General features: G+C 38.5%; 2 protein-coding genes across 3 annotated transcripts in view; one reads left to right on the top strand and one right to left on the bottom strand.

The window, feature by feature from the left end:
• LOC134853403 (vacuolar protein sorting-associated protein 4B-like) overlaps positions 1 to 9,183 on the bottom strand; it is a 117,126-nt gene extending 107,943 nt beyond the window's left edge. Inside the window, exon 1 of one of the 2 annotated variants that reach the window (XM_063869397.1) lies at positions 9,161 to 9,183. The gene's annotated coding sequence lies outside the window, so the exon portion shown is untranslated. Of the gene's footprint in view, positions 1 to 1,487; positions 1,499 to 9,160 lie in introns of those variants that run through there. The other variant, XM_063869398.1, reaches the window with a different exon arrangement.
• LOC134853402 (transportin-3-like) lies at positions 615 to 25,133 on the top strand. The gene is made up of 12 exons (XM_063869396.1): positions 615 to 635; positions 9,248 to 9,461; positions 9,539 to 9,788; positions 10,637 to 10,946; positions 11,192 to 11,342; positions 11,496 to 11,866; positions 12,738 to 12,973; positions 18,641 to 18,804; positions 19,206 to 19,709; positions 20,729 to 20,955; positions 23,137 to 23,369; positions 24,815 to 25,133. The coding sequence occupies exons 2-12, from the start codon at positions 9,257 to 9,259 to the stop codon at positions 25,053 to 25,055; spliced, it is 2,892 nt and encodes a 963-aa protein (XP_063725466.1). The 5' UTR covers positions 615 to 635; positions 9,248 to 9,256; the 3' UTR covers positions 25,056 to 25,133.

Below are 25,133 nucleotides of genomic sequence, written 5' to 3' on the forward strand. Positions count from 1 at the left end.
AATTTATTAACATCTGAAATCATTTTGCAAGGATGAGCAGCTAGGAGTTGGGGGAAAGGGTTGATCCATCTTCGATGAAGATGATGATTTTTATCTACTGAACAAAAACAATAATAGTTCAATATATAGTAGAGCCCTGATTTTAGGAGTGATCTAGTGGTCTCGGGATACTGAGAACAAGCCATGAGCTCACTATTTTTGCATGTAGTCAAGTTAATCTGAGTGTTTTGACCGAAGCCGAAAGTAGTAACGTTTTTGTCGACCCGATGTTAGAAAGATCACCAAAAGAACTGGCTTTGGTAGAGACGGTTAAAAGCATGTAAAGCTCTGTTTAGACGTTGGCCAGTCGTCTTAGGACCTAGCTTTATTTTCCGTCGATATGTACTTCCGGGCGAATGTTACATAGTGGCCTTCAAGCTGTAACGCGGGTTTTAGTCTCATGTCGCAAGTGAACCGACTGCTTCAGGTAGAAAAACACAAGAGATAGTGTCCCTGACTCTTGAGCCAATGGTTATAGGGCTCATTTTTCTTTAACCTCATGTGACTTAAATAGGCGACTGTTACAGAACCAATCATTATTAGTTCTGTAACAGTCGCCTATACAAAGCCTAATTGTTGTGATAAACTTATTAAATAGATTTGTTATGTTTGATGTTTGTGCCTGTATGTGCCTCTGAGGGATTTTAGAGACAGGTCTGTCAAGTGGCTTTCTGTGGAGAGGTGGGAAACTGGAACTGACTTGAGGAGTCTGGTGGTGCGCCGCTGGACCTACTGAGCTCGGGTGAGATTGTTCCTTGTTTTTGATTTTTATAATTCGATTTTAAAAATTAAATTAATTTAGTTGTCTTTTTTTTTATTTGCTGATTTGTAAAATTCCTACTAACCGCTTATCATGGGTTAGTTCAGTCTCCTAAAGTCCAGTCAAAATCCTTTTTTTTACCTTTATGCTGCGTCAAGATGAGGAAAAACAACAAAGAGTGTACAAGCAAAGATTGCTTAAAACCTTCAGGACTGATAAATTGGGTTAGATGTGATTGTTGTTCTAGTTGGTATCATATCAGTTGTGTAAATATTTCTCTTAGCGATTCTAAGAAAACCCAATGGTTTCAGTGTCCTTTATGCGTTGATGTAAAATCTGTTAGTAAAGCAACAATAAGTAATGATTTAGTGCTAGACAATTATGTTAAAACAGCCATCTCAAATGAACGAGTACTCAAGAGAGTACCAAAAGACTCGCGTGTTTCCATGGCGGAAAATCTGTCGGACAAAATAAATGACATCGTCTACAATGTAGAAGACGTTACAAAGTGGCTAATTTTTTTAACGTCGTTCTTGTTTTTTGGAGCAACCGAAAAGAAGTGGACGCAAACAGACCACAAGCATGAGCTCTTTGATAAATAAAAAAATTCGAGCAAATGACGTGTCACTTCCAAAACCCCATCCCCAAGTTTCAAGCCCGCCTCTGAGTGACCTCGAGCAGAGAATAAATTTAATAAGTAGTAAGCTCGATGAAGGAAATGTAAAGGGAGGAATAAGGCTTGCTGCTTCGGATGACAAAATAGCTCCTTTTTCAACTGATACTTATCAAAAATTGTTGTCTAAGCACCCGCAGCGAGCCAAATTTGCAGCTCCAAATCCAGAAAAGTTGGATAGTTTTTTCGTAACCGATTTCGACCTATACAAAGCGATAATATCCTTTCCAAACTGATCAGCAGCAGGTCCTGATAAAATAGTTCCTCAAATTTTTAATGATCTTGTTAGTAAGTCGAATGGCAGTGAAGGACTTAATTTTCTGAAATCGCTTACTAAGCTGATAAACCTCATTGGAGATGGCAAAATACCCGAACCACTAAGACCTTTCTTTTTTGGCGCCAAGCTCATCGCCCTCATAAAGATAGACGTAGGGTTGAGACCGATTGCCATAGGCAACACGCTGAGACGTATCGCGTCTAAATGCGCTGGAAGCAAGGCCCTCTCCGAGCGACAAAATTTTTTCGGAAACGTACAGGTAGGATGCGGTACCAAACGAGGAGCAGAAATAGCTGCGCACTCGTTTCGAAACCTAATTGAACGCGACGACAATCCAAAATGCACTGTTTTTTTAAAACTAGATTTCAAGAATGCCTTTAACTCTTTAAACAGAGAAACAATGCTGAATCATGTTTATTCAAATTGCCCCGAATTGTATAATTACACCCATTGTGCGTATGGTAAACCTAGTTACCTTTTTTACGGAAGCTCTGTCATAATGTCAGAAGACGGAACTCAGCAAGGTGATCCTGAAGCCCCACCCCTTTTTGCGGAAACAACTCATACACTAGTCAAACAGTTGGAGTCGAAAATTAACATCTGGTGTTTAGATGATGGGAATTTAGCCGACGACCATAAGGTAGTACTCGGGACCTTAAAAACATTCTGAGATCGGAACAAATTTACGGCCTGAGCTTAAACACTGAGAAGTGTGAACTTTGTTTTTTGGGACCGACTACTAGTACACAGTATAATTCAATTTTAACAAAACTTCGAAAAATATGCCCCAAAATAAAAATAAAAACACAAGAAGAACTCCTAATTTTAGGATCTCCAATCGGCGAGCTTTTCCAAAAAGAATTGCTCGACGAAAAAATTAAGGAGCTTGAAAAAATCTCGGATGTCATTGACAAACTAGACGCCCATTATGGTTTTTACCTCCTGAAAAATTGCTTTAGCATGCCAAAACTCCTATGTTTTTTGCGTACAAGCCCTTGTTTTTTGCAAAATGATTTTTTGGAACGCTACAAAAAACTACTAAGAAATTCGTTATGCAAGGTCACTAACGTGAAAATGGATGATAACCAGTTTTTACAAGCAGCTCTCCCGGCAGCCAAAAGTGGCTTGGGCGTTTCTTCCGCTCGTCTACTAGCTTTACCCGCTTTCCTAACCTCAGCAGTAGGAGCAAAAGATGCATTGAGCGAAATCTTTGGTTTGGAGCATGTGGATGGAACCTATGATGATGCGCTTAAACGGTGGTTTGACCTTGGAAAAATTGAAATGGCTCCGGAAATGACTCGAAATCCAAAAAAATTGGAAGGAGCCAATTTTTGACAGCGAAATTGCAGACTTGATTTTACGACTCGAACCAACGGACGTAAAAAGGTTCAACGCGTTCCAAGATAGATTTGGCTCCCAATGGTTGAACGTCAACCCGTGCAAAAATTTAAGGTTAAAACTGTCGAACCAACAACTCAGAATTGCGATAGGACTTCGATTAGGATCAAAAATAAGCGAACGGCAAAAATGCGTGTGCGGAAAAGACGTTATCGAGGATGGACTTTCTTGCCTCAAATTGCAGGGAGATTCTCGAGGCATTCAAACCTGAATGCCCTTATAAAGCAGAGTCTATCATCTACTCACATTCCGTCTGTTTTAGAACCCCGACACCTCTACAGGACCGATCAGAAGCGACCAGACGGTTTGACGCTCGTTCCATGGGCTGATGGTAAGCAGCTCTTGTGGGATGCAACGGTAGTAGACTCCTTAGCTCCTTGTAGGATTAATGCCGGGTCTGTTTGTAACCCTGGTACGGCTGCCGCTGAAGCGGAAGAGCGAAAAATTGACAAGTAAAAAGATCTTGTAAATGATGGATATCTTTTCAACCGCTAGCTTTTGAAATTCAGGGCGCGGCCGGCCCCAGCACAGAAATTTTTTTGAGCAAGCTTTGTAAGAACCTAAGCATATGCACTGAGGAACCCAGAGCAGGTAGCTTTTTAAAACAGAGAACCTCCCTGGCAATACAGATTGCGAACGCCGCTTGCGTACTCGGAACAATAAATGACAAAATAACTTTCGACGAAGTTTTTTATTTGTAACACTTGTATATTATATTATCTCGTGTCGAGTTGCGTGTTCTTATTGAAGAAACGTAACCCGTATCAATTTTAATTGAAAAGGACATAAACACTTGTCATCTTCTTTTATCATTATCACTTCCATATCTAGAAAATTCCTAGGTTTTTGACTGGAATACATGATGAAGGGACTCATGACTGTAACCTTGGTTACTATGATACTTTTGACCTTCTGATTACCTTACAAATAAAAAAAGAAAAAAAATCGTTATTACACTTAACTGTATTGATCTATCCTTTTTTACAGTATTTCAAGTGTTTTTTCTAAATTGAAAAATACTGAAAGATATTATGATTATTATTATTATTATTATGATTATTATTATTATTATTATGGATTCAGCTATTAGAGCTTGGATGTTTCCATCCTTAAGTTTCAGCGTCATGCAAGTTTCCATGTCGAAATATCGTTGTAACTATAGTTTGTCATGAAGTAATTCCAGAAGTGCTTCAGTAGTCGTGGTTTGAGTCCCTGATGGTTGGAGTGGTCGATTGAATTTGGTAAGATGTTCACAAGTTTGCAGGTTCTGAGCCAAAACTCCTGTTGGTAGATAGATTTCTTTATTTTCGGCAGTTCGAAAAAAGGTTTCTCTGATAACCGGGTGGCTCTGTCGAATTACTTTAAACAAAAATACTCTGTGGCATCATTTTTATGTTAACCATTCAACATCTTGGACATAAATAGTAGATCCAATAAATGCATATACAAGGTCAGCGGTAAAATGTTGCATTGCATCAGATTTGTTACGTAGTCGTTCCGGCCATTTACCCATGTCAGTGCTTTCTCTTGCACTTTTTCGATCAATCTAAGCATTTTAATGCTTGCTGCTCAGCAACTTGACCCATATAACAGCACTTGTAAAATCATCGATTTAAATATATTAAGTTTCACGCGCATTGGTAGTCCCTTTGAAGTGATTCGTTTCAGCATGTAAAAGGTCTTAAGGGCTTTGGAAATATTATTGCTTATAGTTTCATTCCATTTCATAATCCGCGAGACTAATAACCCAAGATCTTTCTGTACTTCAACTTCCGGTGTTGCAATATTCTTGAAAGTCATTTGGTTGCATTCACCTGTAAAGCTCATGTAAGAGCATTTACCAACATGCAGCGGTTGTTTGTGAGATGAACTCCATTTGAACACTCTGTCTAGATCAGTTTGAAAAATGTTGCTCTGTTGATTGATTTTAATGAATTTGACATCATCGGCGCATATGAGAGGTGTAGAGAATTTACATTGCGACGGTATGTCATTTATGTAGATAAGAAATAAGATGCTTGCTAAAATTGACCCTTGTGGGACACCACTGTTTAATAATCTTTCTGTGGATAATTGATTTTCTACCCTTATTTTGTGGGTACGTTTGGTAAGATACGAGCTGAGTAGTTTAAGCAATTTCCCACTTATACCGATATCTTGATTTTTGCGCAGCAATAATTGATGGTCTACCCTGTCAAATGCCTTTTCGTAATTTGTGTACACAACTTCTACAGATTTTCCATCATTGATTGCTTTATAGACCTTGTTCAGATAAACAATCATTTGAACTACGCATGATCGTTCTTTGCGGAAACCGTATTGCTGATTGGAGATGAGCGGCTCGAAAAATTCATAGATGTCGAGGAACATACATCGCTCAAAAATTTTAGATACGATTGCAAGTAACGAAACCGTTCTGTAGTTTTCCACCATATATTTACACGATTTCTTATTAGTCGGGTTAACGATCGCGCATTTCCAATAGCTGGGGAAACTGCAGGTTTGTTTGATCTTATAGAAAAGAACATTTAGTGATTTAGCGATGTTTTTTGAGCAGTTCTTATAAAGAATTGCGGGTATTTTATCTGGGCCACTTGCTTTTGTACAGTCCAGAGTTCTGCAGATGTTTTGTATGCGTTGCTCCGAGATATCAAAATCATCTAATTTCGTGGTTGATAAGTTTTGAGGCTCACCAAGACTTGGAGGATCGGAGGGTTTTGAGAAATTATCGTCAAAGAAATCAGCAAAAAGTTCCACTTTTTCGGCATTTGATTGAGCTTCTTTGCTACCATAAATAAGTTTTGATGGTACTCTGGACGACTTAAATGTACGGTAAAATTTGAAAAGCTTATCAGTTGATCTAGAATCATATAGCTCTGATTCAAATTTAATTTGGTCTTGTTCAACGGCAAAATCGTATTCTTTTTGTAGAGATAAAACACGGTTGTGCAGAGCTGGGTACTTTTTCTTAGCGGTGTTCAATTTCATGATGATATTGGATGTGGATTGGGTAATCCATGGCGCGAGTCTGCCTCGATGCCTTGTTCGAGTAGGGACATGGCGTTCGATTTTGATGTTCAACCATTTATACCAGTCCGACAATAACACATCAGGGTTAGACCAACAGAAGCCTTGAAAAGGGTTGTCTATTATATCCGCATTTAAGGCTTTAAAATCGGCTTTACAGTAGCTGAACATTTTCGACTCATTGTGGTATGATCGGAAAACATTGTTTACTTTTCGAATTTCAAACTTTGCTGTAATTGGAAAATGGTTTGACATGCTTGAAATGGATAAGGGTTTGACTTTCGTTGAGACGAGATTCAGTTCACCTTTTGAGAATAAGAGATCTAAAGTACCCGTAGCAGCTGTTGGGAAATCTATATGTTGTTCTAGTTCAAGGTGATCAACTTCATCAAGGAAACTCTGAGATTCGCAATTTTCGCTACTTCTGATGTTCCAGTCGATATCCAAGTTGAAATTGCCGTAGATTATTGTTGCATCAACCTGTGACATCAATGTTTCAATTTCTTTAAAAATTAATTTGATCATTTCATCGTTAAGGTGATAGTGGCTGGTTTGCGGTGGATTGTAGAAGCTAACAATTAATATTTTTCTGTTCTGAAAATTTACTATGCACCCTACAGCAGCACCTTGGCTTTCTTCAGGTAGTGATATTTTTTGACAATGAAATGAGTGCATAATTCCAATCATAACGCCTCCGTGCTTTGTCTGACCTTTAGGAGCTTTTCTATCAGATCTAAATAGTTGATAAGACGGCAGAAAAATTTCGCTATCTTCCTGTTCATCGGTAAGCCAAGTTTCTGATATTAGAATAATGTTGTAGTTCTGCGAGGCAAGAAATGATGAAAGCTCCACTCTACGCTGAAGAAGGTATATACTTCTGATATTGAAACATAATACATCTAAATCTTCCGTAGTACTTGATAGTCAATCAATTTTGGTTTCGTCTCAATTGACATATAATTTCAGTCCTATTATGCGTATATCTTTTGTGGTTGTTCCGTCGTTAATCAATTCTCTTCTTTTCATCAATAATTTATTTTCTATTTCTTGTTCCTCTTTATTCAAACTTTATGATATAAACACTTTTGTGCTGCTTTCAGCTGCTTTGCTTTCGCTAGAAGTTTTCTAGCAGTCCAGGTATTGTTCGGTCGCACTAAAATAGTACGAGGGCGTTGTTTGTCTTTGTCAAATTTTCCTAGACGTTTTAAGTCGGCGATACAGTTTGTTTCTTCCCGTAGGTGGTTAAGCACTTTTTCAATTTCATACGAATCATGAGACAAAATTTCGTCTTGAGTTGCAATTATATCTTTGCCATTTGCGTCTTTCTTCCGTGTATATTCCTTTATTCCATTTATTCTAATTTGTAAATTATTTTCGTTGGGTGCTGGCGGGGTTGGGTCAGGGTTATCGATTCGAATCCGAGTATTCCACCCGAATACCGAGTATTCGGCACTTCGAAGCCGAATCCGAATATTAAAATTTTGAAATCCGAATATCGAATCCGAATATTTTTTTTTTTGCCGAATACCGAATAATCCAGGGTCCACTGCTAAAAAACCCGAATATTCCGAATATTGGTTTACTGTTTTGTTTCACTATATTTTTCTGTTTTTTTTTAAGATGGCTAATGTAGAAGAGTCTGATGTCGCTGCCGGGGCGTCAACGACTTCGATGACTAAACACACGCAAGTGTGTGATAGCAAAACGGTCCAAACTGTCTCTGCAAAGCAACAAGTCTGATGCTGCGTTAGCTGTGAAGGTTATAAAATTTCTTAATCATTTGGCACATATGGAACCAGCTCTTAATTCTCCAATTCGCACTGTTTTGGGTAAGTGGATTGATAACAATCCTGTTATCACTGCCCTGATTAATAAATCGGGGAGTTTTTTTGAAACTATTCGAAAGTTCGCTGTTGAACCCGAAAGTGCCACACAGGTGGCGTCTAATGATCATCAATATGTGGCTGTGGAAGAAGGTTTGTCTTTTGCAGAGTTCAATAACAATTGCCAATTAGATGAGTTTGACATTTTCGCTTTTCTGGAAAATTTTCGTCCGTCCAGTGTTGATCCAGAGCGCCTATTTTCTTTATGCCGACTCAGTCGCAACTACTTACAAAATCGATTATCACCTGAGAATCATTCACGAAATGTTTTCTTAAATAAGAATAAAAGGTTTTTGAAATAAAACTGTTCATTAGCAAACTTGTTTTAAAATTACGGTCTCTTTTTTAAATAGTGTCACTCGATTTAGCTCGAAAAACTGGGTTGTCACTGATTTTTAACAGTTTTTAGCGATCTCAGTCGATTTAGCTCGAAAAACTGGGTTGTGAGTTGTGACTGATTTTTAACATTTACTCACTCCCGCGATTTTTACATTATTACGCAAGTCACAGCCAATTCTACTTGAAAAATGCTATGTTCAATACTTTTTATAGAATTTGTTGTATCAAACTTTTATGCTAAGTTTTTTGGGAAAATAACCAAATATCCGAATAGTTGTTCGAGTAGTAACATTTGGCCGAAGCCGAATCCGAATAGTAAGGGCACTATTCGGCCGAAGTCGAATATCGAATGGTTGGGCCGCGGCGAATAACGAATATCAAAAAATCCGAGTATTCGACATCCCTGGGTTGGGTTGGAAGTTATTAGTGACGTAGAATTATACTTAGCTTTATTGAGATCCTCCTTCAGTTCTGATATGGTTGCCTTAATGATTCCAACGGCCTCATCCATGGACTCGTTTCTGGCCATCAGTTGTTTTACGGGGTTAAGACAATGGTCACAAAACCATTTGATTCCTTTCACAACATCGAATAGGTTGAGGGCCTCCAGCGAGACATCAGTACATTTTTGGTGTAGCCAATTGTCGCATTTGTCGCATTGGATTGCTTGTTCCTCTTTGTCCTTGATTTTTCTGCTGCAGGACCCGCACATTGAATTACTTGCACTTGCAAGACGCTTGTTGCGTGCCATATCAAATTTGAAACTATTTAATAAGTTTATCACAACAATTAGGCTTATAAGTTTATCACAACTCCATATGGTCAATGGATCTTGAAAATAATTTTTCTCCAGACTCTGAATGTCCGCAGCTGAAGTGATAAAACTCGTTGATCAGTTGTATGGTCAGTCCGGCGATAAATCCTCAAAATCAGTTGCTGATAAGAAGTTACAGTCTTTTCAATCTACATCTTCGGCCTGGCCTGTTTCACTAGAGCTTTTGACAAAGGCTAACCCTCCTGAAGTGTATTATTTTGCAGCAAATACGCTGAGAACAAAAATACAAGGTCAGTTCAAAGTCTCTGTTTATGAAGCCATTTAGAAAAAAAACGTAAAATTTGTTTCATCAAATTGTATGTTTTAGACAGTTTTGCTGAAATCGGTAATGGCTGGCAGGAAATACGTGACTCGATTTTGGGAATACTTCTTGGGTCTACTGTTTTCTCGAAGTCAACCAATAGCCAGCTTTCAGTAGCTGTAGCACACTTGGCTTTACAATGCGAAGAATGGAACCATTGCTTATTACATTTGAAAAGTTTTGTGAACCCTTCGTCTTCTGCCAGGACAGCTTTGGTGGTTATGCAGATTTTGCAGTACATCCCAGAAGACATCGAGTGTGTTTCGTTTGATTTTTTTGGCCCTATTTATTCGTCCAAGTTTTCGCAGATTCGACTCTATATGATATTAACTATAATTACACTTGCGAAGCTAGTGTATTAGTACGAACCTTCTTTTTTTCCAACCCAAATCGCAAATATTGGTGTGGCTTTTTTATGGTGGGGCAACTTTACAGCTTTTTGATAGCATGTGCTTTGACATTCGAATCGTAATAAACTATAACAGTTGATGCAGTTTTAATTCATCAAATGAACCGAAAAAAAAGTATTTGTTTCAAACATCGTCACAATAATAAAAACTCGATTTCAGAAATTTTCTAACTCAATATATCTCAAATTTTTTGAAATGCATTATCTATACATAATGTGGCTTTATGGTTCGCAATTTGTTACATGCAAAGTTAGTGTGGGTGCCTTCAGTTTGTTATATTTCAATTTTTTTTTTTTGCAAAATTGAGTCTAATTGTATTTGGTGCTGAATCGCATTGGTAATTTGCTAGCATATGTAGCTGCTTTATTCGTGACTAGTGTTTGTTGGTCGTTAAGCTTGAAAGGCTGAGGGGATAGTGCGTGAGACTTAAAGAGTCTCTTGATTGCTGTAGGTCGCAGATTCGAATCGTACATGTAGCCGAGTTTTTGATAATTCGAGGCTTATTTCTACTTTTACTTATTTAATTTGATAGAGCTGCTTTTTGATCGTGTTCTCGCAAGTGTTTGCGAAGCGCAGCTTTGTCTCTGTGTAAAACATGATATCAGCTACTTTTTTGTGAGAGCAAATAACAATGCGATAGCAAAAAATTACACAAAGTTGGAGCAAGTTTGGATGTATTTCTCTATTGTTACAGTAGCAAAAGACTGGAGTTGGGAGAAAACAGACGAAATAAACTTAAACTCGAATTCAGCCAAGATGCTCCACAATGTATCGACTTATTCGCTTCACTACTCAAAATACAGTGTACAGAAAGAGAAGAAGTGTTACTCCGAATATTCAAATGTCTCACAAGTTGGCTCAGAGCAGATTTGATCCATACTAGTGCGATAAACAGTGGATCTTTTTGTGATTTGTCTTTTCACCTTCTCAAGGAAAATTCGACAACCTCTCAATCACATGAAGTTTTGACGGATTTTGTCTGTGCCGTTGTGCAAGCGTGTTTTGTGAGTAAAACTGATTCTGTTACAAATTCTAAGTTTCCTGTAAAAAATTCAACCTGAATCACTGTCCCCGTCCCCCTTGAAATGAAATGACGTTTTCAAAAGTTATTCACACGTGTAGAACTCCTTCAAAAATTACGTGCTTCATTGCATTGTTGCTGTGCAAATAGTTTAACATTTGTTTAAACAGCATGAGTTATATCCGCTTTATTTCTTATGTCATTTAAGTTGACCAAGTTGCGTTTCAGAAACAAGCGACGTCGGATGAGTTTTTGGCCAAAGTGTACGACGGAGTTGTGCAGTTGAGGGAGCCATACATTATGTCGGTTGCACATGAAGATGCCGAGAAATCTATGAACTTTGTCACTATTTTCGCATCCACTGCCGAAGTTTTTCTAGGTAATTTTTAAATGATTTACCAACAAGTGTGCCTCTAAATCATCAGTCTGATTTTAAATCGGATTTGTCGTAATGCAATCATTTTGCTTATATTTAATATGATTCAAATTTTCAAACTTATCAAAATAAAACGGAACTTTGTCTATATTTTAGATTCGATTCAATCGCTTTCAAACAATGGAATCGGCAGCAAAGTCATCCTTGACATGCTGCTGGACTGTTGCGGACACTATGATTTCGAAATAGCTCTGCACACTTTCAACTTCTGGTTCGCTTTTGCCGAGTCAATCTCAAGACAGAGCAACAGCGAAGAATTTATCTCTCAGTTTGCGCCCTATTATGAACGTCTTATTGTGTCCCTGTTCAGATTGTGTCAGTTGGAACCAGATAGAAGTGATTTGTTGAGTATGAAAGATGACTTTTACGAGTTCAGAAATCTAGCCAGGGATCTCATCATGGAGTCCGTACAGATTGTGCATCCTATGAAGATTGTAGTCATGGCCAAAAGTGTGATCGAAACACAGGTATCTTTTTTTAAAGAAGATTAGTTGTTCAATTGAAATGAAAGTTGTGCTTATAGAGTGTAGGACTAAAATTATATTCTTAAAATACTTTTTTCAATAACACTTAGTTATTCAGATTGGTTCGTTTTGTTCAAATATGGGAACCGGTGGGTTTTGGAAAACTAGATTCTAAGAAAATTTTTGGTCTTTATTGTAATAAAAGCATTAAAAGCACGTAACGAAATGCACATGCTGTTTAAGATTATGCTTTAGAAACATCCAACTTTGAGTGAACTAATTTAGCAAAGAGCAAATGAGTATCAGAGATCCTATGAATAGTTCTTGGGAATTAATTTTGCTCTTTGTTTTCACAGGAGGTTCTTAGAGGGTCTTAAACCAAATGCATGTCATCGGCAGTGCTAGCTTTACTACCTCTAAACTCACTCCTTACTCAGTGTTGTGTCCCCCCATTGTCAAGTCAAGTCACTCTTTGGACGGACTCTTGTTGAGCAATCGGTCTCCCTTTGGACCAAAAAGAAATCTCTGAAACTTCAAATCTGATGACATTAAAGCTAACACTGCCATCCGCTCTGCAGAAACAAGCTCCAAATAAATTCGCTTTGAGATTGTCTAGTCTTGCTGATCTTAAGTGCCCTTCCTCTAAAAAGTTTCTAAGCCTAGCCCCTGTAATTGAATCCGGGGACCCCTTTGTTCCGTCCAAAGGGTTCACGACACTCTTAAGGACTATAATTCTGTGGACCTTGACTTGTTTTGAATGGACTCATTTGGACCTCGTTAGTTCTACCGGATTCTAGCGAGGACTCCTCGAGCCTTCATGGAAAAGTTAGTTGGGATTATTATCGGATATTGCAGTGAGGTGATCATTTTTAAGAACGCCTGGGAGAGCATAGAAGCTGCAATCTTCGTTCTGAACGCAGTGGCCAAGTTCATCCATAGAGAGGAAAATGAAGTCACCCCACCCCTATTCGAGAAAGTCCTGGCTATTGGACATCATCAGACGCATGTATGTGTGGGCTTTGCGGTGCTGCAGTTCCTAGGAGAACTGGGCACGTGGGTGAGCAACCACCCGAACTTCCTCGAAGGAATCATTCAGTTCCTGGCCACAAGGTTAGTTTTCATAAATTTTTCAATCGCAACTATTTTTTTTGTTAAATGAGACACGTACAGCCTTAAACTACCAATTTCGCTCACTTTTCAGTTGCCAGAGGAAGTCTACTTGTAATCGGGAATTTGACTTCTTCGTAAACACATTGGCGTACAATTCTGGGAGAAATTGACCTGCCTCATTAAAAAACCTCGACATCTTTAGGCCCGTTCTCTTTTGGTTTAGAGTTTATGCACGCGGTTAGGCTAAGGGTCCCGGTCGGACCTCGTTTTTCTCCGATATGCATGGAAATCGTTTTTTTTTTGGAAAATTTTGAATGTCGGACTGTCTCTTGCTTCCATTTTGTCGGCTTACTTTCCCAAGTATGGATTTTTCCCTCGTCAAATCATTTTCTGGCTTAAGCAATTTTCACTATAACTGAAAGTAGTTCTGTTGTTTGTACGCTTGCCAATTCTGATTTTGTTGAATTACCTTTTTAAGAGTCATGAACAGAGAGTAGAAGTAGTAGAATAGATTTCTGGCATTGCCCAAGGGAATAATCCCTCACTGATCGATTGAGATGAGTTTTCCTGTGGGAATGCATTGTTTGCAGAGGTGCAGGATGCGTCATGTACATGACACAAGTTCATTATATTTAGTTAGCACAAAAGTTTAATAAAGCAGAGTTAGATTCTGTTAGAGTTTTTCATCGTCATTAAAACCAATTGTTTCGAGAAAATATTCTACAACGCTGCCTTGTCTGCTCAATTGACATTCCACATCATGAAGTCTGGCTAATTTTTTCACGCTAAAATGATTTTTTAAAGTTAATTTCCTTAAATGAAAGAAAGCAAACTCCACTATCGAACAGCAACTGTTCAAATAACACAAACAATTAACATTTTTTAAAGCATTTCACTTATCCGTCCAATTCAAAATTTTCTTTTTATTTTGGTTGTAATGTAACCAACTCGATATGTAAGTTTCATTTTTCCATTTTTGTCTTGTCGTTTGATGAGCGAAAAGTTGTGTGTGTGTGTGTGTGTGTGTGTTGTATGTTGTGTGTTTTTATGTTTAAGTAAGGTCCAGTGGGCTTAAAAACTTTTTTCTGTGTTTAATTTTCTGACTTCAAGGTTTCCTCCTCAGGTGTTTTAGGTTTTTTGTTACCGCTTACAAAATTCTATTTTTGTTACCGCTTAGGCGATGTTAATTTCACATTTTTCCATGTGTTTTTTACTTAGCTGCTTTCTTCTTCTTCTTCGTTCTGTTACGACCTTTGCAGGTCCTAGAATGGGACTCGGGCTCGCTCTCTGCTCTCCTCCTTGTATGTTCCTCTTATGACGCGCGAGATTTTTTGCACTCTGGTCCTCCCCGCATATGTCGCATATCGCCCGTTTGCCTTTTGGGGGTTCCTTAGTATGCCCCTCGCCTATGGTTCGTCCATGGCCCTTTCTCGTTGAACGTGCGCATGCAATGCGGGCATGTGAAGGTCGTGAGACGCTCGTGGTGCATTTTCCTTTCATGTTGTGTCCTTCCACCCTTACTGGCGCACACTCGCTCACATCCTTCCCATCTACATTTATAGACATTCCCCCTTGAGTCTTCGGTATACTGTGATCTTCTGGGCTTTTCCTGTCTTCCATTTACGTTGCACATTTCATTTTCCCAGTTCTCAATGAATTGCATCCGTTCCTTAGTCAGTATCTTCCACTTTTTCCTGTCGCGGGTGAGGTTCTCGAGGTCTGTCCAATCCTTTCCCATCTCTTTAACTAGCCTCCTCCAGTATGAAATAAGACCATTGCGCAGGGTGCCCTGTTGTGTCGGCTCCATTTTCCAGTGTCCTAGGACGACTCTTTTCACTGTCCTGGTATTGGGCATTCGCTGAATGTGTCCTATTCGTTCCAGGGCTCGTTTTTCTATTTTGCACCGAATTGATGGTATTCCCAACTCTTTCCTTATTTGATACGAGTTTGTGCTGGTTTCCTGCATGCGTATCAAGGCAAGACCTCTTCCGCCACTCCAAATATGCCGATACGCCTTGTCCACCACGCTTTGCATCTTATTTATGTCTGTCTTTGACCATGGCCTCACAGCTGAGTCAAATAGCATTGTAGACTCAACTGTGGCTTGCACTGCGATAGCTTGGGTACGTTTTGATAAGGTAGATTTCCATAACCACCGTTTGATTTTGTACCACGCGCAGTACCCTCTTTTTATCCGAGCAGCCTTGTCTTCATTTTTACCGATTCGTGTCCCTAGCATCCTTGTTTTATTGGCTGCCTCAGAAGCGAAGGATATGTTTTCCTCCGTGCCATCGTGGCACTTTTCTTCGAACTGGGCGAGGGCTTCCTTGAAAGCTGTCTTGCCTTCCCTCAGCTCACTGTTCCAGCCAATAAGGGTTGAGTCGTCCGCGAACAAGGAGTCCACTAAGATGAACTTCTCTTGTGTACTACTTCTCGTCGTTCTCCGTGTATCTACGGGGGGTAAGCTATTGCCGGGTCTCCAGCTCCACGCGAGGCTGTACTCTTCGTCGTTACTCACTGCCTTTTGTTCCCGCATTTTTTGTGCTAGTCGGGCCGCTTGAGTATGGTAGATGTTATACAGGATTGGTGATGTTGTACATCCCTCTCTCAGTCCTCGCTGTGGCCTCCAGTTCTCACTGAGGCCCTCTTTACCCTTGACCCTGTAACAGGTTTTCTCATGGAGGCCTTTGATTATTTCCAAGACACTCGAAGTGACGCCTAGGCGCTCCAGAATTCTCCATAGGAGTTGCCTGTTGGTTCTTGGGTACGCTTTTGTGATGTCTAAGAGGGTTGCCCCGGGGCGCCTTTCATCAATTTCTTGACAACAACCTAGCACTCTTCTTGTCTCCTCGTCCACTCGCAGGACAACTTGCGTAGCATCTGCTGTAGAGCGGCCGCTACGAAAGCCATTTTGATTCTCATCCATGGCGCCTATCTCTTCTGCCCATCTTCTTATCCTTGTGGCAAAGAGCCTTGCTTTGATCCTGCTTGCTAATGGTAGGAGACATACCCCACGGTAGTTGTCCAGACAGTCTTTTGCACCCTTTTTATGCAGTGGTATCATCCAGCCCTCTTTACAATCATCTGGCCAGTCCGATGGACTGGTACCTAGGAGATTGGTTATGCAGTTGTATAGGGGTATTTGGGCGTTTCTGCTAAGGCATTTAATGCCGTCCATTCTGATACCATCGTTGCCCGGCGCTCCGTTGCTTATTCTTTCCAGCTGTTCAGTGAATTCGGCGAAGGTGATATCCTTCTCCAGGCGTTTTGCCGCTTCTATTGCGATTGCATCTTTCCTCTCTTCTGTTTCCAGTGCTGTGGCCTCTATATCCTCAGGTTCTCTCTCATACCTGTGCTTAGAAACCGCCATAAAGTGCGCCTGGTATTCTTCTGGGCTGAAGAATTCGTCCTCTATGGTTTGCGTATCCTTGACACCGATCCGCCTCAAGGTTTGGTACAGCTTCCGCGTGTCACCCGCCCCTTCTGCGCTCTTTGCCTCCTGAACTATTCGTAGCCACCACGACTCCTCCCAGCGTTTCTTGTCCTTCTTAATTTGCCTTCTGGTCCTCCTTCTTTCCTCCTTCCACTGAGATAACCGCCCCGTGCCACTGGAGGCTTCGATGCTTAGGCGATGTTAATTTCACATTTTTCCATGTGTTTTTTACTTAGCTGCTTTCTTGTATAGTTTAGCTCCGCTTCGTCTCTGTTTATGTTACAAATAACCTTTTTTCGCAATTTTTCCAACCAGACTCGCAAATTGCTATGAACAGTTCAAATACAAAATTTATTTCGGTTATGTAAGGAGCGTAAGGAATTTGTGCTTTAAAACCGCATTTACTGCTGCATGTTTTTTCTTTGTATAGCGCTTTCTTATAGCATAGTAATTTTTTCATAGTGTTTTTCATGGGAAGTCTCCGTTCGTTTGTTCAAATTTATCAGGATTTCCTGGACCCTCAGATCATTTCTGCGTTTTTGATAAACACCTTGCCAAAAACGTGAAGATTTTTCTAACCTCAAACTTGGAATTGGGTGTTAGTAAATTGATTCAGACGACAGCTGCGAAAATTTCGTTTCGGCTATAATTCAGCTTTGGCAGTTGTTGTTGTTGGCTTATTTTCCTTAAAATTGTTAACTGAAAATTGAGACAAATGTATGGAAATTTTGTCAGTCCTTTTTGGCTTTTTCTTTCAAAATATAAAAATATTTCGACACAAGAGTTTGTCTCTTTTCTGTCGCTAGCTTGACATTCTATGTTGTGCTGTATTGCAAATGGCGGGAAACACTGTTTCGTCTCTGTTGACTGATTTGAATGATGAACACTGTTTTTGAATGTTGTCAAACATTCAGCAAGGGTGTTTAAAAGCCAAAATAGTTATTTGGAGTTCCTAAAAGTGGCATATTTTTCTTGAATTTTTGGTGTTAATTTTAAAAGACCTAAAGATTTGGTGATGTGCCTTTAGACCCCGAAGCTCCGAAGTTTTTGGGGCTATGGGGTCTATGATGGAGTGTATGTGTGTTGCGGGTGATCTGCATAATTAAGCAATGCAGAGTATGAGTTGTCGCCGCATATACATTTTTAATATACATTTCTGTTGAAACTAAATGGCCTTTACTATTTTTTGTTTACAAATATCTATCAGATTTGCTATTTTTGGGTTGCCGTTTTGTTTAACGTCGACTAACGTGCGGTTGTTTGCCATTTTTTTGTGTCTGTGATACCCGCTATAGCTTGCGTTCCTATGGAAAATTATTTGGGTTCTACTTTTTTCAGTCTAACAATTTGTTTGACAAAATCACTTGAATCATCTTGTTAACTCACTTGGTCTGTATTTTCCTAAACAACCGACTTATGTTGAGTATGTCTGCATTTTGAATACTTTTTGGTTGTAAATTTACTCCAATTTAGTCTTTCAGCTTATGGTTTTTTCTTTAATCATTTTTCTGTTGCTTTATTAGGCTCAGAAGGTTTTGACTTATAATTTATTGGCTTATTCTACCCATATGCATCGCATCGTTTGATTGCGAAAGAAATTTTCTATGCATGCGTGATTGGGGAGTATAGAGTTATGCTTAACTGGTGTCTACTCAAATATTGGTGTCTGGTAAAATATTGTCGGCTTAGTTGCCACTGCAAAAATTTGTTTGGCTTTAAATCAACACAAGCAGTTGTAGTTGGCCTGTTTTCCTTAAGATTTTTAAAATGAAAACGAGACAAATATATGAATTTTTTTTCTTTATCGATTTTTTTTCCTTATCGATTTTTTCTTTCAAAATACAAAAAGTCTCGCTTTTAGATTTTGTCTCATTTTCTGTCGGCTCGCTTGACATACGATGTTTATGTTGTATTGCAAATGGTGTGAAACACTGTTTCGTCTCTGTGTACTGATTTTATTGGTTAAAATATTTTTAAACGTTTTCAAACGGTCAAGGACGGTGTTTAAAAGCCAATCGTGCAGTCAGCTGAACTTAATCTTGCTGCTAAATCTTTTTATAGCGTTAGCATTTTTTAGTTTATTAAGGACAACCGTTGTTGTGGCCTTGATTATGTACATGTTTTTTATGGATAATTTCTGGTCTTAATAATGTTAACCCACCCCCGCGCACCGTGGACCTATCTCGACTGACAGGGGGAGACGTTAGGACTTTAACAATGTTGCTCTGTTTCAGACTGAGCTGCAAGGAGTTGAATGACTGTGCCTCGTCTGCACTTCTCAACATCTGCTGTTCCAACGCAGAACAGCTGGCACCACATTTCGACTCCCTCTGCGAACTTCTGAAGTACTTTGACCTCCAGAAACAGAAGTCATCCGAGGACCTCATACAGGGGCTAGGTATGCATGTGTGAATTTCAATCAGTACGCTGTATAGATGGATGAACAAATGAGAATATTTTAACAAGATGACTTTAAAAATTGAGTGAATTATGGAGAAGTTATAAATCCGTGAATCCTCCAAAAGAATTCATTCGAAAACGAAAGATTTTGAAATTTGCCATTATGACAACGTATGAAATGTTTATTTGTTTATTTTTTATTCTTTTTTAGTTAAAATTTGGGGAAAAGAATTGATCTTTTCTATAGTTTGTTAACTAATCTAACCAGCTAAATCTAGATTGATAGATACTGATCTGATTTCCTATAGAAGAGAGGCAACTTTCATGTTTGAAACCCAGAAGTTCGAAGCTCCGGAAGCTAGATTTTAGTTAGTTCCATTTCCTATTTCTTTGTTTCAGTATGCATCCTGAACCACAAGCCGAACCCAGAATTGAAAGTGGGCTTCGAAAAACTTGTCAAGTTCTGCATCGAAAGCGCTGCCAACTCCGCCGACCAACATGCAGAACAGAAATCAGAACAATACTTGTCACCGGAAAGCGAAAAAGCAGCAGGAGACGCTTCTGGAAACGACAGTCCTCTCAGACCCTACATCCCAGTTTTGGACAGGATCTCAATTTTACTCCAGTACGTCAGACCTAAAGAGGAAACCCCCCATGATTCGGGAGGAGACGCGACGAGTGAACATCCTTGCAAACAAGTAATTGGGCAGATTTTGCCACTTGTGTTGGGTATTTTGCACCAGTACAAAATGTCGGAGAAGATTTCGGAAAAGGGATGCAGGACTCTGCGCTACTCGTTGAGGTGTCTTGGCCTGCATTTTGAAGCCTACTTGGCAGACTTGGTGCAGAATTTGGTGGATTTGTACACGCAGAATGGATTCTCCTGCTATTTGTATCTCGGAGGTCAGTTGAGTTCATTAAGAGCCGATGAACGTAGTTATATATGTCGCGATGATTTTTTTTGTTTTTTTTTCAGGAACAGTTCTAAAATTAGTTCAGGCTCAAATATACTTTTTCGCGGTTTAGGTTTTGCTTTCTTTTAAAGTTCAGCTCATTTCCTTTGTTAAAAGAATTCCAAACTACATTATCATGCACCGACTTCTAGTTTCGAAAGGGGAATGTAGTTGTCAGATTTCTCAGCGAAAGAAAAATTTCACCTATTGATCAACTTTTCTCAAATTGGGTTACTTTTATCAGAAAAATGCCACTCATATTGCCCTCAAAATTCGAAGGGCTTTAAGGGCACATTTTTTCTTTGAATTTCAAAAATTGAGATTTTTTCAAAGAGTCAATTTTTTCGTCTGTTTACTTGCGTTCATTGATTCTTTTCGAACTGTCTGTTGGCTATATTTCAAATGTCGCCATTTGCTTTTCATGCTTTGCGATGAATTAGAATCGATTGTTTCAATATTTTTCCCTGGATAGAAAATTGGAGAAATTCTTAGATTCGAAAAAATTAAACGGAACTTGGATTTTTCCCCACTCGTTAGCATTTTTCAGAAATGAATTTTCATTTTCTATTATATATCCTAAGTGATTGGAATTTCTGATTAGTTTGCTTACTAAAGCTGTCTGGTAAATCGTGTTCTGAGAAATTGGCCCTTCACTATTCTTTTCTGACATCCATTTTCGGCGACCAACCCTTAAGTTTTTGTTTTTCTAAAGGCGCTTTGGTCACAAAAAAGCGACAAAAACGGCATTTTTGACCTGTATTATCAAAATTTTACCTGCGGTGCAGAAAATTTTGTGAAAATAAGGCCTTTATAGTGTTCTGAAAGCGCGAACGCTCGCAAAATCAATTTGGTTGATCTAAAAAAGGTCGAGGAAATCCCCCTCGAAAAAATCGTATATCCGCCCCTGCTTCAAGATATGGCATTTAGTTGAACATCCGCCTAATTTTTTTAAAATCCAATTTGTTGCAGGTATAGTGGTGGATGAGTTTGGCGCCTGTGGCCAGTACAACCAGGGACTGTCCGCCCTATTCGACCACTTCTCAGCCAGGGCTCTGAATGAGTTTACGGAAGAGGACGGGTTCAGAAACCACCCAGACACAGTGGACGACTTCTACAGACTGAGTATCCGAATCACCCAGAAGTGTCCCGAAGTGCTGATTGGGTCGGATAAGTTCGCACCTGTGTTCGACGCTGCCGTGAGTTTAGAAAATCATAATTGGCTTTAAGTGAGGTGAGGTATTATATAATCTACGGTGAAAATTTAGAGCCCGGTCACCCGAGAGAGCGCCATTAAGAATTTTGTGTGGCCTGTTATCAGGCGCCTCAGCATTATTTTCCTGTCCCTGGTTTCCAACAGAAATGCTTGTTTGTGAACTTTGTTGAGGGACACTTTTCAAGCTGCGTAGCTACTATTTTTGTTCCGACCATTTGAAAATGTTTTTTTTCTTCTTTTTTTGTTTTCCACGCAGAATCAGGTGCCCCAAATAAGCATCGGAATGGGTCGACTGATATACCAAATTGAAGCCCTTTCAGTCGTGATTCGAACGACATAAAAACAATCTCTCACAAACTTTTCTCAATATCGATAAAAACTAGTTTAAATTTTCGATTTTGAGCAATTAAAGCGAGCTAGCAGGCCTACAACTACTCAATAGTACTGCAGTCAAGCCCTGAAAACTTAATTTTAAACAAGTGAAATTAGTTTTTTTAGTTTTTTAGCGCAATTTTGGGAACAAAAAACTGACTTTTTTGTTTTTCTAGTCATTTTTCTACAATTTTTTTGTCCATTTTGCCTATTTTGCTATGACTGTCAAATATGCTTAGATAGATTTACGTCAGATCCTTTCATCACACCACGCAGAAGAAAACTACACTATTTTTTAAAAAGTTTTTAAAGACAATGGTCGGAATATTCTGTACTACTTGCACAGTAACTGGCTGTCATTGTTTGCATTTGCGACTAGCAGTTGTTATTGAAATTTAACTAGTTTACAAAATCATTTAGTGATTCAGCCTTGCAAGGGATGTTAATTTGCTTTGAGTTCAATTTAATTTAAAAAATGAGCATTTCTCAAGTGGTAAAGTTGTATTTGGTTGAAAAAAGTCTGTGGTTCGAGACGGGCTACCATCAGTACTTTCTTTTTGCTAGCTATACTTTTTCTACTTCGTTTTTTATTTTTATTTGAGTTGTCATGTGTCTGATAATTATCACAATATGTTTTTTTCATAATTACATTATGTTCGCTAATAACATAAGTGAAAATGGCGCAATTTTTTCATTTAGAAAATTGACTTTATTTTTCCGAAATCCTAGAAGAACAAAAAAAATTACATATTCATTCAGTTTTTTCTAATTCGAACAACTTTATTCTACATGTAAGCTAGCGAGCGTAGTGCTGTGTTTTGAATCCATTTTTTTTTCAACCCAAATTGCAAATAAAATAGCTTTTTTGTGGCAGTTTTGCTGCATTTGCAGTGGCAATTTAATCGCATCTGTAGCTGCTTCATTGGTGGCTGTTTCAAGCGACCGTGGCGCAGGGGGGAGGACACGAGACTCCTAGTCTCTAGGTCGGAAGTTTGAATCGGGCACACGAACAAAGTTATTTTAACCTTTCCTTATTACGATTTATAAAAAAGTTTTTTTTTGGAATTTTCTGTGCTCTTCGCATAGCAACCGGCTATTTTTGAGCTTTTCTTCAATTTTGTTGTTTGGTACCCATAGCCTCTATTCAGTTCGCAAAATTAATTTTTGCTAAACTCATAATTACAGGCACCAACATGTTTTTTTTTACTGTAAAAAAGTGAGTTTGCGCAGCGGCAGAACAATATCTTTTGAGAGCTGAAAAGATAGCAAATGGGAACCACTCTGGTTAAAAAGTTCAAGTTTGGTGATATTTGTGTGTCAGCAAAGACCATGGCGGTATTTTGAAACTGTTCCAAGTTTTTTGAAATTAAAAGAGTCATAAAATAATATAATAAAAAATTAGTAAAATTAAAAAAGTAAAATTAAAAAGGTAAAATAATATAATAAACTGTGCTATAAGATAGAGCAAAATTTTATGAATGCAAAAACAATGAAAAAGAATATAATTTAATTTGATATTGATAGAAATGAGTCTTTTGCGGTTTCCAAGTTGCTAATTCAGCTTGACTCTGATTGCTAATTAGAGTTTCGTCGGTTTAAAAAATATAGAATATCAAATTGGGAAAAATTTGTTAAACTCAGCAGGTTTGAATTAGCCTGAGTGTGATACCTAGGATCGATTTTTTTTGCTGTTGTTTGGGATTCTGAGTAGTTTGAATATAGTATATAATTGTAGAATTATTTGGCTTAGAAATCAAATTTAAAATATTCTTAATGAAAGTTTTCTGTTTAGATCTGTGCGTTGCACCTGGACCACAAGGAAGCTCTGATCTCAGTGGTGGAGTTTATAGACACTCTCTTCTCAACAGCATCTGCGAAAAACAATGCAAACAACAACATCAGCATCACTAATAGTAACAGTACTAACTCAGACAACACGTCACAGCTGAGAAGCAAGATGAGCGAAATGTTATCCACGCACGGGCATAAACTCCTCACTCAGGCCATTGCAGCTGCAGTTTTCAGGTTGGTCTAAAGTAATATAGGAAAATACATGGTTTGCTGTTTATATTTACAATTGCGAGAGCAACTGTCTTGTAATCGGGAACTTACGTTTTTTCCCGCAAACAACTTTTCTTACACATTTGTTTTGATGTTACTTAATTGTCGATTCTTAGCAACTTCCCACCGCCTTCTAACGTGGCCTGGAGGTAATGCAATTGCCTTAGTACCCTATGGTCTGAAAAAAATGTTCGTTTTTTTTTCTTAAGTTATTTCCATCTCACTGTCTGTTTAAGAATAATGAGCGTAGTGAGTACTCTTATAGATTACGTCTCAAATGGCATAATTCCCAAATGGCATAAAAATGAGAAATATCCCAAATGGCATAATTTCCATGCAACAGTTGAAAAATTATGAGAGATGTTTTTTTTTACTGAACAAGGTGTTAAAAGTCGTAAAGTTGTCAATTCAGTTGTTGTTTGACATCATCTCGATTTTTTAAGGAATTCTTATCAAAAGCATAAGTAGCTACTAATTTGTTTTGTGTGGTCAATTTTTCCAGCAAAACGGTCACTCAACATTTGTTTGAAAGTGATACAATCAAATCTTGTTCACACATCTCATTCCTAAATAAAAGGAGAACTTTTAGTTAAAAAAAGCTTGAGTGTCATGGAAAAACTTGTTTTTATGACATTTGGGAAGTTACCCTCTTATATAATAGGTCTTGCTGATTTTTTTTTCAGGAAAAGTCTTAACTTTGTTCACGCTCAATTTTGGTTTTTTCGCGGTTTGGCTTGTGATTTCTTTTTAAGTTCAGTTCATTTCTCTTGTTAAAAGGAAGGCAAACTCCACTATCGAACAGCAAAAGTGTAAAGGTCACGAAAAACGTGATCGACTTCTGATTTCTAAAATGTAAATTAATTATCAGATTTCCCAGCGAAATAAAAGTCTTACCTATTGATCCAGTTTTCTCAAATTGGGTTACTTTTAACGAAAAATTGTCCATCCTAATTTTTTCAGCAAATTTAAAGAGTTCTAAAGCCATCTATTTTTCTTCAAATTCAAATTTGAAGATTTTTTGAAAAAACTGGTTTTTTATTTCAATTTCCTTGTGTTCGTTACACTTTTCCAACTGTCAGTTGGCTCTGTTTGGTAGCTTGCAAGGCCACGCTTTCGTTGTATAACACGTTCACCTCTGTGTAATGTTTGCGATTAGAAAGCGTTATCAAATTGATTTATTGACTTGTTTTCAGGTAAGAAAAATTAGTCTAACAGAATCACCTGATAGATCTCTAACGCGATGTAGTTAGTTATTTTCTTCGAAATTTGAAAGTTGAAAATTTATAGACATCATGAAGTTATTTTCGGTTTTCATGGCATTTTTCCAACTTTCTGGCACTGTCTTAAAACTTCTATTGTAATTTTTTTTTCGTTTTTTTTTCTGGTTTCTATTTTGTGCTGTGTTTTAGTCTGCCCAGATACTTGCTGCCAGACATCAGTCTGGTGTTCCAAACTGTCTCCCAGTTCGACCGAGACTCCTTCTGCATCCTCCTCGCCCAGGCATTTGAAGCCCTCTCCCAGAGAAACGAAACAGCCGCCAAAAATGTATCCCCTCAACAACTCAGAAGCATCTACGACGCAATTGTTCACGACTCGAACTACAGGCCGGTTGGAAGAACTCTGAAAAATCTAGTCAAGTTTTACAGATGAACTACTTGGCTATTGAGTGAATATTTGATCGTTATTGTAGATTTATGTTGATTTAAAAATGAGAGTTTTCAAGTCTCA

Source organism: Symsagittifera roscoffensis, chromosome 8 (genome assembly GCF_963678635.1).
Source record: "Symsagittifera roscoffensis chromosome 8, txSymRosc1.1, whole genome shotgun sequence".
Taxonomy (NCBI): Eukaryota; Metazoa; Xenacoelomorpha; order Acoela; family Convolutidae; genus Symsagittifera; species Symsagittifera roscoffensis.

Coding starts and splice junctions, on each gene's coding strand:
- LOC134853402 (XM_063869396.1), top strand. CDS start 9,257: ATGTCCGCAGCTGAAGTGATAAAACTCGTTGATCAGTTGTATGGTCAG. Junction 9,462..9,538: donor GCTGAGAACAAAAATACAAG/GTCAGTTCAAAG, acceptor TGTATGTTTTAG/ACAGTTTTGCTGAAATCGGT. Junction 18,805..19,205: donor GGACCTCATACAGGGGCTAG/GTATGCATGTGT, acceptor TCTTTGTTTCAG/TATGCATCCTGAACCACAAG.